Source organism: Dicentrarchus labrax, unplaced genomic scaffold (assembly GCF_905237075.1).
Source record: "Dicentrarchus labrax unplaced genomic scaffold, dlabrax2021, whole genome shotgun sequence".
Classification (NCBI taxonomy): Eukaryota; Metazoa; Chordata; class Actinopteri; family Moronidae; genus Dicentrarchus; species Dicentrarchus labrax.
Genome location: NW_026136723.1, coordinates 8,238,058 through 8,250,043, shown reverse-complemented (window position 1 = coordinate 8,250,043; position 11,986 = coordinate 8,238,058). Strand labels below are relative to the sequence as shown.

General features: G+C 40.9%; 1 protein-coding gene across 5 annotated transcripts in view; it reads right to left on the bottom strand.

Moving 5' to 3' along the window:
- Nucleotides 1-320: 320 nt before the first annotated feature.
- col22a1 (collagen, type XXII, alpha 1) overlaps nucleotides 321-11,986 on the bottom strand; it is a 57,423-nt gene continuing 45,757 nt past the window's right edge. For all 5 annotated transcript variants that reach the window (XM_051389447.1, XM_051389446.1, XM_051389450.1 and 2 more), the window contains 11 exons: nucleotides 11,837-11,890; nucleotides 10,869-10,922; nucleotides 10,659-10,712; nucleotides 7,611-7,682; nucleotides 7,483-7,518; nucleotides 7,350-7,394; nucleotides 6,172-6,351; nucleotides 5,977-6,043; nucleotides 5,666-5,848; nucleotides 4,202-4,279; nucleotides 321-4,112 (listed from right to left, as the gene is read on the bottom strand). In XM_051389447.1, coding sequence (XP_051245407.1) covers nucleotides 3,919-4,112; nucleotides 4,202-4,279; nucleotides 5,666-5,848; nucleotides 5,977-6,043; nucleotides 6,172-6,351; nucleotides 7,350-7,394; nucleotides 7,483-7,518; nucleotides 7,611-7,682; nucleotides 10,659-10,712; nucleotides 10,869-10,922; nucleotides 11,837-11,890 — 1,017 coding nt within the window. In that variant the 3' untranslated portion in view covers nucleotides 321-3,918. The remainder of the gene's footprint in view (nucleotides 4,113-4,201; nucleotides 4,280-5,665; nucleotides 5,849-5,976; nucleotides 6,044-6,171; nucleotides 6,352-7,349; nucleotides 7,395-7,482; nucleotides 7,519-7,610; nucleotides 7,683-10,658; nucleotides 10,713-10,868; nucleotides 10,923-11,836; nucleotides 11,891-11,986) is intronic.

Here is an 11,986-nt window from a genome sequence, read left to right as displayed (position 1 = left end):
GTCAACATCATCCCTGCCTCTGTCTGCACAGCACAAATACATTCCCAGATCAAACATGACCTTTAGCAAGCTGCTGGAGAGTTAACGTAGCAGCCGTCCTAAGGACATCCCTTTGATTTAATAGATTGTATCATGGCTCAGAGCCAGTGGATTTAAAGTTGTGTACATAAGTGAAAGGATGCACATGGTTCATAAAATTTGATTCAGCGACAGACTAGTGATTAATGCTTTATATTTTCAGCTTACAGATGCAGAAGGGGAGTAGAAGTCAAAGGGACCTTACTTTAGCATTGCCTATTCAAAAAACAAAGCAAAGCCTGTTTTATAAAATTAATCTGTTCCAGTCTTTATTATACAGTACAGTACATGTGTCTTTCCAATACTTACAATATGCTACTAATTTAAAATATCTTAGCACCAATTCATCAGGAAAAAAGGGGGAAAACAGGTTAATACATTTTTACTGCATTAAAACACAATTGTATTGGTTCAAAGCCTGATAACTTTAACTTAAAAATCTTTCAATTAGCAAAAACAGCTAATTTGAATAATGAAAGATGTTTGGCTAATATGCACTACAAAACTTTAAGCTGTGTGCTGCAACTTACTTACCATCCCACCCTGTAACACATCTATTGGTAACTGTATCAAGCATTTACAAAACCAAGAAAGGGCAATACTGATGCGGTTTGATTGTGCAATAATAAATCACTGACAAAGAAGCAGCTAATAGAAAGATATATTAAATGGTATGACATGGCAGGTAATTCATTCCAATCACACATTTAGGACCAAACCGTGATTCTGAACCTTAGGTACTATAAAACTTCTAACAAAAGCAGGGTCCCAAATAGAAGCAGGTCTCCTTTACAAGCCTGGTGTGGCCACACATTTTGCCAAATAAATGCAGGTCTCAATTAGAAGCCTGGTCTGGATTTTATAGGAATTATCTGGATGTATAAAACCTCTTAAAGCCCACCGGGTCGCCCGCTTGAGCGAGTTTTAAGCCATTTAGTTCGCCTACACAAATATAAATGTTTTAACCTTTGTCAGTATGGACATGCTGCACATTGTTAGATTAGTTAGATTCTCCACAATTCAATTGTTTGGTTCATTTTAAGGAAACTATGAGCACCACAAAATAATATTATTCAGATTTACCGGCATGGTAAACAAAATACCAGCTGCCGTAAAACAACGTTCCCGTTCGAGTGTCATGGCGGCAGCACAGAGAAAAAAGTACGACCTGAAATTTAAGCTATTTAAGTTGTCAAATTTGCTGAACAAAACTCAAGAGAAGCAGCACGGTTACATTGTATTTCCATCTGTGTTGAGCAAGAGTTTTGTGCTAAAGGAATAAAGGCCTGACCCCAATAAAGGCAGGGTGACTTCAGTGATTTAGGCAAATAAACACCCGGGCTATTATTAGAAGTTTTACAGTAGTTTTAGTGATACGAACATTTCTCAGAGGCAGAGCTGTTCTGAAGGCAAGATACATCCCAGAGGTGCTGTAACATCTACAGTTTTGTTGGCAACATACTGTACATAAAAAAGTTGAAAAAGCAGCTAGTGAGCATTGCTGGCCAGCCTATATTAAACTAGCTATTCTTATGTATTAATGCAAGCTAGCAAGCTAACCTAATGCTATGGACATGAAGCAATGAAAAATAAGCCTTTTTATTCAAATGTTTTCTATTTTGAACTATAACTGTAACTATGTAACTTCAGTTGAAGAGAGGCCACTGTCCACATGTGGGAACATGAAAACAATGTAAATGTTAAATTCAACCTTTTGCTAACATTAGCATTAACATTAGCCACCAATAAGATAGGGAGGCTACAGCAGGAAAACCCCTGAGTGTACAGAATTTAGCAAGGGTGCACTTTATTGGTCATGAACTCAACTTTTCATTTGTAAGATGAAGAATGTACGGTTAATTCTTTCAAAAATGACACAAAAATCAAATTACTCCTGCCTCCAGAGCAGCCGAGAAATATTTGTCGAACTAAAACCTCCAGTCTGCTTTACCAACATCTTCAAAAACTAAGTTGTGTCAGAGCCACAGCTTTACATTCTTTATGAATGACTTCCCAAAAGGTAACCTGAGCAAGAGATTATAAGTATGAATGGCCCATAAAGTCATAATCTGTGACCTGTAGGTCATACCGTATGTTTTGGCACATAACATTTCTGTATCCTCTTCTTGAAAATTGCTCCCGCACTTCCTTTTTTGCTCTTGTATGTATTGAAGTGTTTCTTAATGTTTTCAAAAGGAAGACAAATGTGATACCTTTTGTGGAGACTATTTAATAGATTTTAGATGACCAGCACATCTGAGGTTAGGGAGAGGTGTAATTGGTCCATAAGGGACGTAAGACAAAGAATCTTCTTAATGGTTACCACAACTGCTCTGGTCATCAGGATGCATGGAAGCAACGCTCCAATTTAAGGTTTCAGGGGACAAATAAGAAAAGCAGAGTCTTTTCAGAGCGGGTCTGAGCTGCCAGGCACTGCCACAGCGTAGGCACTTATTAAGCCCCACTGAACAGAAAGGAAGTGACACATTTAAAGAAAGCAGTGTGAAACAAGCAGCTTTTCAAGAAAGGTGAACAAAGGCTGCAATTATACCACCTCCTCAAAGCTGTTTACTGCTCGGGTCTATGCATACCTCAAAGCAAGAATGACCAGAGCCACTTCATTAAACATAAAAGTACAAATCTAACAGTGACATTTCGTCCTGTCTCGACATCTCTGTTTTTAGACTCAGGTTTAATAGCTATCCTATGGGTGAGCTTGGAACAAATCATTACATGACACGTATGAATTATGCACACGTGTCATGTTATTACTGTTTTGTACAGATTTTCAAGCTAATCTAAATGACTTTCATTTCAAAATGATATCCAACTTTAAATTATACAAATTCATACCATTTGATTGCTAGTGTGAGCACTGTGTTGCATTTTTTAGGCAAATAAACAGAATTTTGGAATGAAATCCTTCAAATCTCTCCCAAGGCAAGAGTCATGTCTGTTGCCTCCAGTTTATTTCCAGAGTAAAATGTTGCTTTATTTCAGTCTAAATAAATCAGACATGTTCACTTTGTTTAATGGGGGATTTTCTAACAGTTTTTGTTATTGGGTGCCAATACTTTCCAAACACTACATAAGAACAATGCTACCAGCCTGGAGGCAAGAATTGCACAAATGTGGTCATTCATCACTCTCCACACTAACTCATTAACACTCCTCCTACACAAGATCACTATTGGTGTTTGAGATCGTGCCTCACAGTCTGTCCCCCCTCCCCCTTCCCATCAATGACAATAAAACAGATAATTCCCTTGACTGAGTAATTACCAGTAGACTGGTAGAAGATCTCTAGCGTGAAAACAATTTAGTGAGCAGTGACTGACATCTATTGCTCGATGTAGGACAGCGTGGGCTGCGAATGGCAATTGATGCAAAATGGTGTGAGGCAGGAAAAAGAAAAGACTGTGCTGTAGACATATTCCTGCAAGACATTGCCTAACTGAAGTTTTTTGGTAATTACTGATGAAACGATACAATATCAGACTCCCAAATCTTAACTCCCGATGGGGGGAGGGGGTTTAAGAGGAGGGAATTGTATCATCCTCGTTATCTCCCTATATATTTTACAGAGAGCATGCAAGTGAGGAAAAAACTGTGTAGCTGCCCTCTTTACCCCATATTAAATCTGAAAAATACCTTTGATGCTTAATCCCCATCCATCCCACGCTTCATACCAAAAACAAAACAAAGAATCTGACCGGCAGCACAAGTTGCTTCAGCTCTCCAAACTGAGGTTATCTTGGAAAAGAAAAGTTCTTGATTCAGACTGACACGACCAAGTTCATAAATACAGCTGGACTTCAAGCTCTTTGTGTTTCCTCTTTCTTAAGTCCCCTTGACGTTTTTGGTGTGGGGTCTGTGTGCCAGGCTGGCATAGTAGGCACACTGGCTGGGGTCACATTGACCAGGAGGACCTGGAGGTCCAGGTTGACCGTGGGGGCCGGGGTTTCCTGGCTCTCCCTGGGCTCCGGCTTGTCCTGGGCTTCCGTCTTTGCCATAACCAGGCATACCGGCAGGTCCTACAGTGGGAAGAGGAACAATTATGGGCTAAATTGGTTGAAACCAACCAAATAAGAATGAATACAGTAAGTAAGAGACTGGTTGTTACCTATGGGGCCAGAGGGTCCTTGCTCTCCTCGTTCACCGATACCAGATTCTCCCTTTTCTCCCTTTGTTCCTTTCTCACCTGGAGGGAACAGGAAAATAGCATGGTACAATGATTGCACATTATCAGCCGTTGTATTTATTAATAAGCAGTTCTGAACAGCCATGAGCATTACCGTATGATGAAATTGATTCATGACATATATATAGTTCTCCAGTCTTTTAGGGTATATGATTAAAGTTGCAGTGGATATAAGTTTGAATGGAAGAACAGGGCTAACAGTTGGACAGCTAAAGAGCAAGTATATTTTAGACAGGTTGTCTGAACAGTAGTAGTGTGAAATAAATGCAGGGACTGTTTGGAATGTCAGGCCTTTCCCTGTGTCTGTCCAAGCCTTTGGACTGTAGCATGATCATTCTTAGCTTTTTGTATAATATCTTCTGTGGACTGTTGTCAAGTCTGTGAAGATTCCTTGGATGATGTAATTGGGCTCATGTGTTTAAGCTGGATTCACAGGATCACGCGAGAATAAATCTTACCGGGCTTAAAGGCTATGCCCTTGTGTCCGAAACCACAGTGGTTTGGGGAAACCAAAGCAGTGTGATTCAGTAAGAAGCAAAAACTACAATGGCGGCTGCTAAAGAGGTTAGCATAGATGATGCTAGCATGAGTGATAGCAGAACTGGAGAGTATTGATTTATTGAAATAAGAGCAAAGAACGCCTCTGCAGGCTTTTCACGCTGTAAAATATGTTTTGCTCTCCCGGCTGACTTACTGTTTTGTTCGTTTGAAGTTCGCCTGCGATAGACGGTGACAGACAGATGGTTCATCCAATCGCCTGCCAAGTATTTTTTTAAAGTCCCTGCCCTTTTCCATACAGTTCTAAGGATAACTTCCCAGACTGTTCTGTGTAACAAACTATTTGGTGCACTCAGGTTAGTGCTGGAATACTACTATATCATGTCCTGGTTTGTCCGCTGGTTACACTGACAACCTTACAGTTGTGACAGGATTTCAGGATCACTGTGTCCAGCCAAGAAATTCTCTGGCACCCTACACCCTGACATTTTCACTCTTGGGTTTCAGTATGGATTCAATAAGTGAGACATAATGAGTTTATTAGTGAGCTTTAGAGGAGCTGGTATTTGTTACCTTAGAGAGAGTTAGGCTAGCAGTTTCCCATTGTTTCCATTCCTTGTGCTAAGCTAACTATTTCTTGGTTGTAGCTTCAGATTTAGCGAGCAGACATTAAAGTGGTATCAATCTTCACTCAAGAGTATTTTCCAAATAAAACTGAACTGAACACGAAGCAGTTTTAATGACGAAATTCTATTGAAGACATCAAGTTCAAATCTCAACTCCAATTTCCAAGTTGAGAATTAGGAAGTAGTAAACACTGTAGTAGCAAACAAAAGCCTTAAAAAGGACACACACAACCAATAACACTGCTGTGAGCCTTTGTCCTACCTTTAGGGCCCATGGGTCCCCTGGGTCCTTCTCCTCCATTCTGTCCAGGCATACCAGGCTCTCCAGGGGGGCCAGGTCGTCCACTGCCGCCGTCCTTACCCGGAGGGCCTGGAGGTCCTGGACGGCCCGCTGTACTCTTCACATGGGCTGGCTGGATCTGAGCCATGAGGTAAGCCATTTTGGCTGGACAGAAAAGAAAAGTTATTAAAATATATAACTCTGTTAGGTTCTCCTAAATTAGCCCACATGAAGCAAATGTCTCTCTGAGATCTACAGGCAAGACGAGACCCAAATAGAAATTGCCTCCTCACCATCTAATTGTTTTGCCAGCTCCTCCTGGATGAGCCGTCTCATCTGCTCCAGTGATACTGACTCTCCCTGAGACAACAAAGATGTTAATGATTAACTCAATTATTTATAATTGAATGGAAATCATCTGCTGTGCATATTACTGTGCCATGAACATTGTTTCAAAATGGAATTAAGCTCTCAGGAATAACACTCACTCTTTGGCCTGGGACACCGGGGTTTCCTGAAGGTCCTTGTGGCCCAGGAGCTCCTAATTCTCCTGGTGGTCCTGACATACCCATCATCCCTGTGTGGCCCTTTCTGCCTGGGGGTCCTGGGTTTCCTGGCATGCCTGGATCTCCTGAATGTCCTTTATCTCCCTTCATACCTGGATCTCCCTGGATTAGATGACAGCAGTTGTAAATTTTCAGGCTTGAAGGAGCTATTTGAACCCCACCAACCAAAAGAAAAACAAACCCAAATTCCACCAGGCACGTTCTTGGCAAGGCTCTAAATTTCACCAGAAGCGTACCAGAAGTGTCCGCTCTGAACAATGTGGAATACGTGGCTGGTCTATTTTTGATGGAAGCCGGGACCCACTTGTGTTAGGCGGCACAAAGCAAATCGCACTGACAGGAAGTCAGAAATATAAACGACATAGAGAATCCGGTCAATTATCAAAATAAAATACTGTGTATATTTACGCTATATCAACACTGATCTAGTACTCTGAAGGTGCTCCCCCTCTGAAACGCTATCTGTGGGATTTGAAGATGTGCGGATCACAGAGTCAAACCGCAGTACCACGCAACGTTATAAAGCCGTGCCTAGGGGAATCTGGGGTAAGTGTTAAGTGAATAATGGAAATAAAACAAGGGTTGCAGCAGTGGGATAGATCAGGCCACATGCATGGCTGTGTATACAGTATAAACAGAATCAGAATCAGAAATACTTCATTGATCCCCGTGGGGGAAATTAGTTTGTTACAGTTTACTACTCACACAATGTTAAAGAAATAGTACTTATATACAATATCTAACACAATATATAGAATAGAAAAAGTAGGTATATACATATAGTAAAGTAAAAATAAAATGGAAATAGAAATACAATAAGAGCTTAAGAGATATAATAAGATAGTAAGAGCCTATATATAAAGTAAATGTAAATCTAAACACAAGTGTAAACCATTCCACAGTAATGGAAGGAGGACCAGATGAATGTAGAGTTAGTCTGTTTACAAATGAGCTATTAACAAAACTCTTTTCTCTTTTGTGGACATCAGAGATTTTAATTCCACTGTTTGTAGAAGTGTGTGTTGAGCGTTTGACTGAGTTATGACTCACTTGCATCAAACAATTGTGTCAGTCAGGTGCATCTATTATCTAACACTCACCTTATCTCCTTTGTGGCCACGATCACCAACTCTGCCTGGCATCCCCTACAAAAGACAACAAACAGTGGATGTGAGCAACAAATCTATTTATTCTATATCACATTAGTCACCTGTGGATTTATGAAGTGCTTACCTGTTTTCCCTCTGGGCCAATTGGACCTGGTGGACCCTGGAAATCAAGATAAAAGTTAATATGATCCACAGCTTATTATATAGCTGCAAGTAATCTTTTAATAAGAATATGTAAAATCTACCACTCACCGCAGGGCCTTTAGGTCCACTAAAGCCTGGTAATCCTGGGTTTCCAGGCTCTCCCTTGTCCCCTCTAAGACCCTGTACGAGAGCAGAGACATGGCCGTTTGTCACATGGTGCACACGTGTCATACTGTACTTGCATTCTAAAAGCCTCGCTCATTACTGAGGATTCAGCTAGATTAACATTTAGCTGCAGTTCTTATCAACAGGCAGCAGAGCTGTGGATAAAAATCTCATAAACCAATCTTGCGGTGGGACATGCCAGCTTGAAAAGATTAAAATTCATATTTACAGGGGACATGTGGGCCTAAAGACAAGCTGGTTATGGCAACCTCAGAGTGAAGGAATTTTTTAATGCTTGCAGAAAGTACAGTGGACACTTCTTTCTCTTTCTGTTATTGAATGAAAACACTTTCTTTCGCTGCTTCTTTCCACTCACTACATCTCCTCTCTCTGTGCGCAAAATTTGGACATCTGATATCATTTTTGGCAATATCTGATCCCACTTCTGACTACCTTCACCCTCCACTGAAATCACTTTCTATCTCCTCTTCTAACCTTTCTGCATCTGGCTTCTGTCCTCCTCCCTCCTCCAGGCTATTTCTGATGATCTGCTCCCTCTGCTGACTGATTTCATCACCTTCTCTCTGGTAGCTGGCTGCCTATCGTCTGCCCTCGAGTTAGCAACAGTTACTCCTCCTCCCAAGAAACCATCCCCCAGCCCACAGACCAGCGTACAGCTCCGTCTATTTCTTGCCAAAACACATTTTGTTGCGAGTGATACCAGCATGTCAAATAAAAAATTCTCCTCACTCACAAGCTCTTACTATCTTGATCTGCCACATTTACTTTCCGTTACATACAGTATCATATCTGTCATGATGCCTCCCCCTCTTCTTCGTCTCCAGGCCAGCCCCTGGTGTTCCCATGTTGGAAAATAAGAAAATGCCGCAAAAGTGCCCACTTGGATACCCCTATGGGAAAGTCCCCCTATAGGGTGCCCTACTTTCTAGAAAATTAGTTGGCCACTTGGTGCCTCTAAATGGTTAAATAGTTAAAGCTCCAGTAGGTAATATTTATAAAAATAACTGTAGGATATTTGGTGAAACCTTCCTGACAGTAGTTCATGAGACAGATAATCTGTGAAATAATCTGGTTCCTCTGGCTCCTCCTAGTGCTCCTAATGGCATTTACAAGAATCCACCGGGCCTGAACGAAAACAACCAATCAGAGCCAAGAAAGATAGTAGATTGTTGGGTCTCATTTGCAGGTCATCAAAAACCAACACTGGGAATGAGACTCAATAATCATCTTCCTCCAACCCAAAGCATCTTTTTATCTTTCTTGGCTCTAATTGGTTGTTATCACAGATTATCTGTCTCATGTACTACTGTCAGGATATAGTGAAAGTTTCAGCAAATGTGACAAAAAGTAATATTTATAAAAGTTACCCACTGCAGCTTTAATAGTCCCTTATTGTACCACACATTATTCAGGTTTTTTTTTATTCTACTGACTATTTCCTCTGTCCAATTTGTGGTCAGCAGTGTTTTCACGTCACCTTTTACTTTCGGCTCAGCGCACTTGGAACCGCGACCAAGGTGACACCAAAAAAAGTCCCAGTTATTATCCATAACTTTAACCAAAAAAGAACTGAATGAATGACAAGAAGAAGTAGAGTCAAGTCTAGCCGAGCTGTACCATGCAGTGGAAACACATTAGTTATACATTAAATCTGACTCACACAATAAAAACTGTTTAATCTTAAACAGGGTTTGGAACAGTTTCACCATAAATGCATCACATCTTTGTACACGCTGGTGCCCTTTTTTATTTTTTTACCCCTCAGGCAGCCTGAGTCCGCCACTGGGCCCCAGCGCGGGTGTCACACAATAAACTCTGTAATCACTGAACCCTCACTGACTTTAATCCACCTCATCTGTGTGCTCAGCGATACTGTGAGAGTACATAGAGTACAAGGGCTCCAAAAGCTTTATGAGGACTGGGCCAGCACTTTAAAAGACATATTACCTGAGCAGTAAAGTGCACAGCTCATGTATCACAAGTAGCTTAAAAATGACCAACGTGTTCATGCCTTCGTGGAATAAAGAACTTCACAATTAATTAACTGCCTTAAACAAATCTTTCACAAACTTTTGGACAAAACCTGTTTTGATTAATATGAATTTCACTTGAATTTCATAGACCACATAGTCCGTAGGACATTGTTCTCTAATTTTATTTCAAATAAGAGGCATTATTGGCAACTCCCATGTCTTCATTGTTATTTGAAAATATTTGCCCTTGGATTTGGTGCATTTCTCCATCTATTCAACCAAAACTTAGTTATGCTAATGCCAGTTGTCAAGGGGGCTCATAAATATATTTACTACTTTTCCACTAATCCTTTCACACTCAGCTTGACTTGCACATCTTGGTTGACACTTCTACATCAAGGACAACCTTGAGAAGCCTGAGCTTTTTTTCCCTGATGCACGCTGCCCTCCCAATTCACATGACCTTGTTTGCATTCTGCATCATCAGATGATTCAGACCCTTTGTCACCAGGGACTCTGAGTGGGTATTTGTCTATGCACGCACCTTTACATGGCACACAAACCTGCTGAGGGAATTATAGACCTTGTGCCACTCCAACCTGCTCCCTGTGCTCTGATATTACTTGGCAATCACTTTCCTTCTACTGGCAGCAACCTGGTCAATCCTATAGCTCACCCAGGGGAAAGTGATGTTCCCACCCCAGTCAGGACAACTTTTACTCCAATCTTCCATCATAATGTGACAGCTCATTTCTCTAGAAAAAACTTTGTATCCCCCTCTCGCCTTCAGGAACACCCCACATACAGTAGCTGCTCCTCCTTGCCTCTTATTTATTCTCCCAGCACTGCTCTATTAAATGTGTTCATTCTGTGAAATAAAGAATATCAATCACAGCTTATATTGAAGTGTTTCTGTTGTTTGTTTGTTTGTTATCCATCCAAGAGCCTGTTGCAAATTGAATTTGAAGATTATGAACAGTAAGAATGGATAACTCACTGGAGTTCCAGGGAGGCCCGCTTTTCCTGCCGGCCCCGGTTCACCTGGCTTGCCCTGGGGCGCAGAGGAAAAAGAAAAGACAGAATGAGAAAACTGATGGGGAAGGACAGCAAGAGGAATGACTTGAGTGCGACTTTACGTCCAAATCTATCTGTCTGCTTGACACTGTGCTGCGTCTGTCTTCTGTTTGTGTCAGACAAAATGACTCACCGACTCTCCTCTTGGTCCACTAAGTCCTTCTCGGCCTGGAGGTCCCATAGAGCCCTGCGAAAACGAAAAAATAGTCAGTTTTATTACACTTCCACATGCTGAAAACAAAGACTTAATCATATCTCATCTTCAGGGCTGAAAAAAAAACTACAGGCTTATTCATTTTCTGGAAAAGAGCCTCAGCTGTGGTGGTGGGTTAAATTTGAACTACTCTTTTTGTAGAAGGAGTAGGTTAGGAAAGAAATGTTCTTACTTTTGGAGAACATTCTGTCTGCTCACAGCCAGAGGACAACTTAGGTAAAAAGGATTTTTTTTTCTGATGAAGTCTTACATCCTCCTTCTAGACAAATGGGAGACTTAAAGTGCTGCAGCTTTTAAACGTGCATGTGAGAGGGGTTTCGGTTCGTCATTGATGAATATGAACGGGATGAGACTCATTCAACGTCAAAAGATACGAGGCTCCTGTAAAATGTTACACTCTTAGTTCTGGTCTTCTTGTATTATACAGACAAGATTAAGGATTCTGTGGTCTGCTGGAAATTTTGCAGTCCGTCCAAAACTTATCTTAGGAGTATTATCTGCATTCTATCAATCAATGGAGGCTGGTTCCAGACAGCAATAATGATTATTCTCAGGGACCGCAAGGTGCCTTGGGAGTGGCTCCTTCTCAGCACTGGGTGACTGAGGGAGTACTGCATATGAAAGAATGTAGGGAATAATAGTGGTGGTATGTATATTGCCTTTATAAATGCATAAAAGATCAAAGGTGGATGCATATTCATTTGTTCCATGCTTTTAAAGCTATTCCATTCTATTGTATTCTTTTATGAATTTACTTTTTTATCATATGAATAAAGTCATTTTATTGCATCATCTCAGACCCCTCCTGGTTGGTATAATTTTAATGTATATGCACAGAATGAAAGTTGCAAGTCATGAAAAAAAAACACTAATATCTGATAACATACCTCCTTCCCTGGTTTGCCATCCCGCCCAGGTGACCCAGACTTTCCATCTTCTCCCTGTATAGCACATGAAAAAAATATGAAATAAGAGAAAGGATTACTTGACAGCTCAGAGGCAAATTTATTAAGTAGAAGTAGAAATACTTGGGTGAG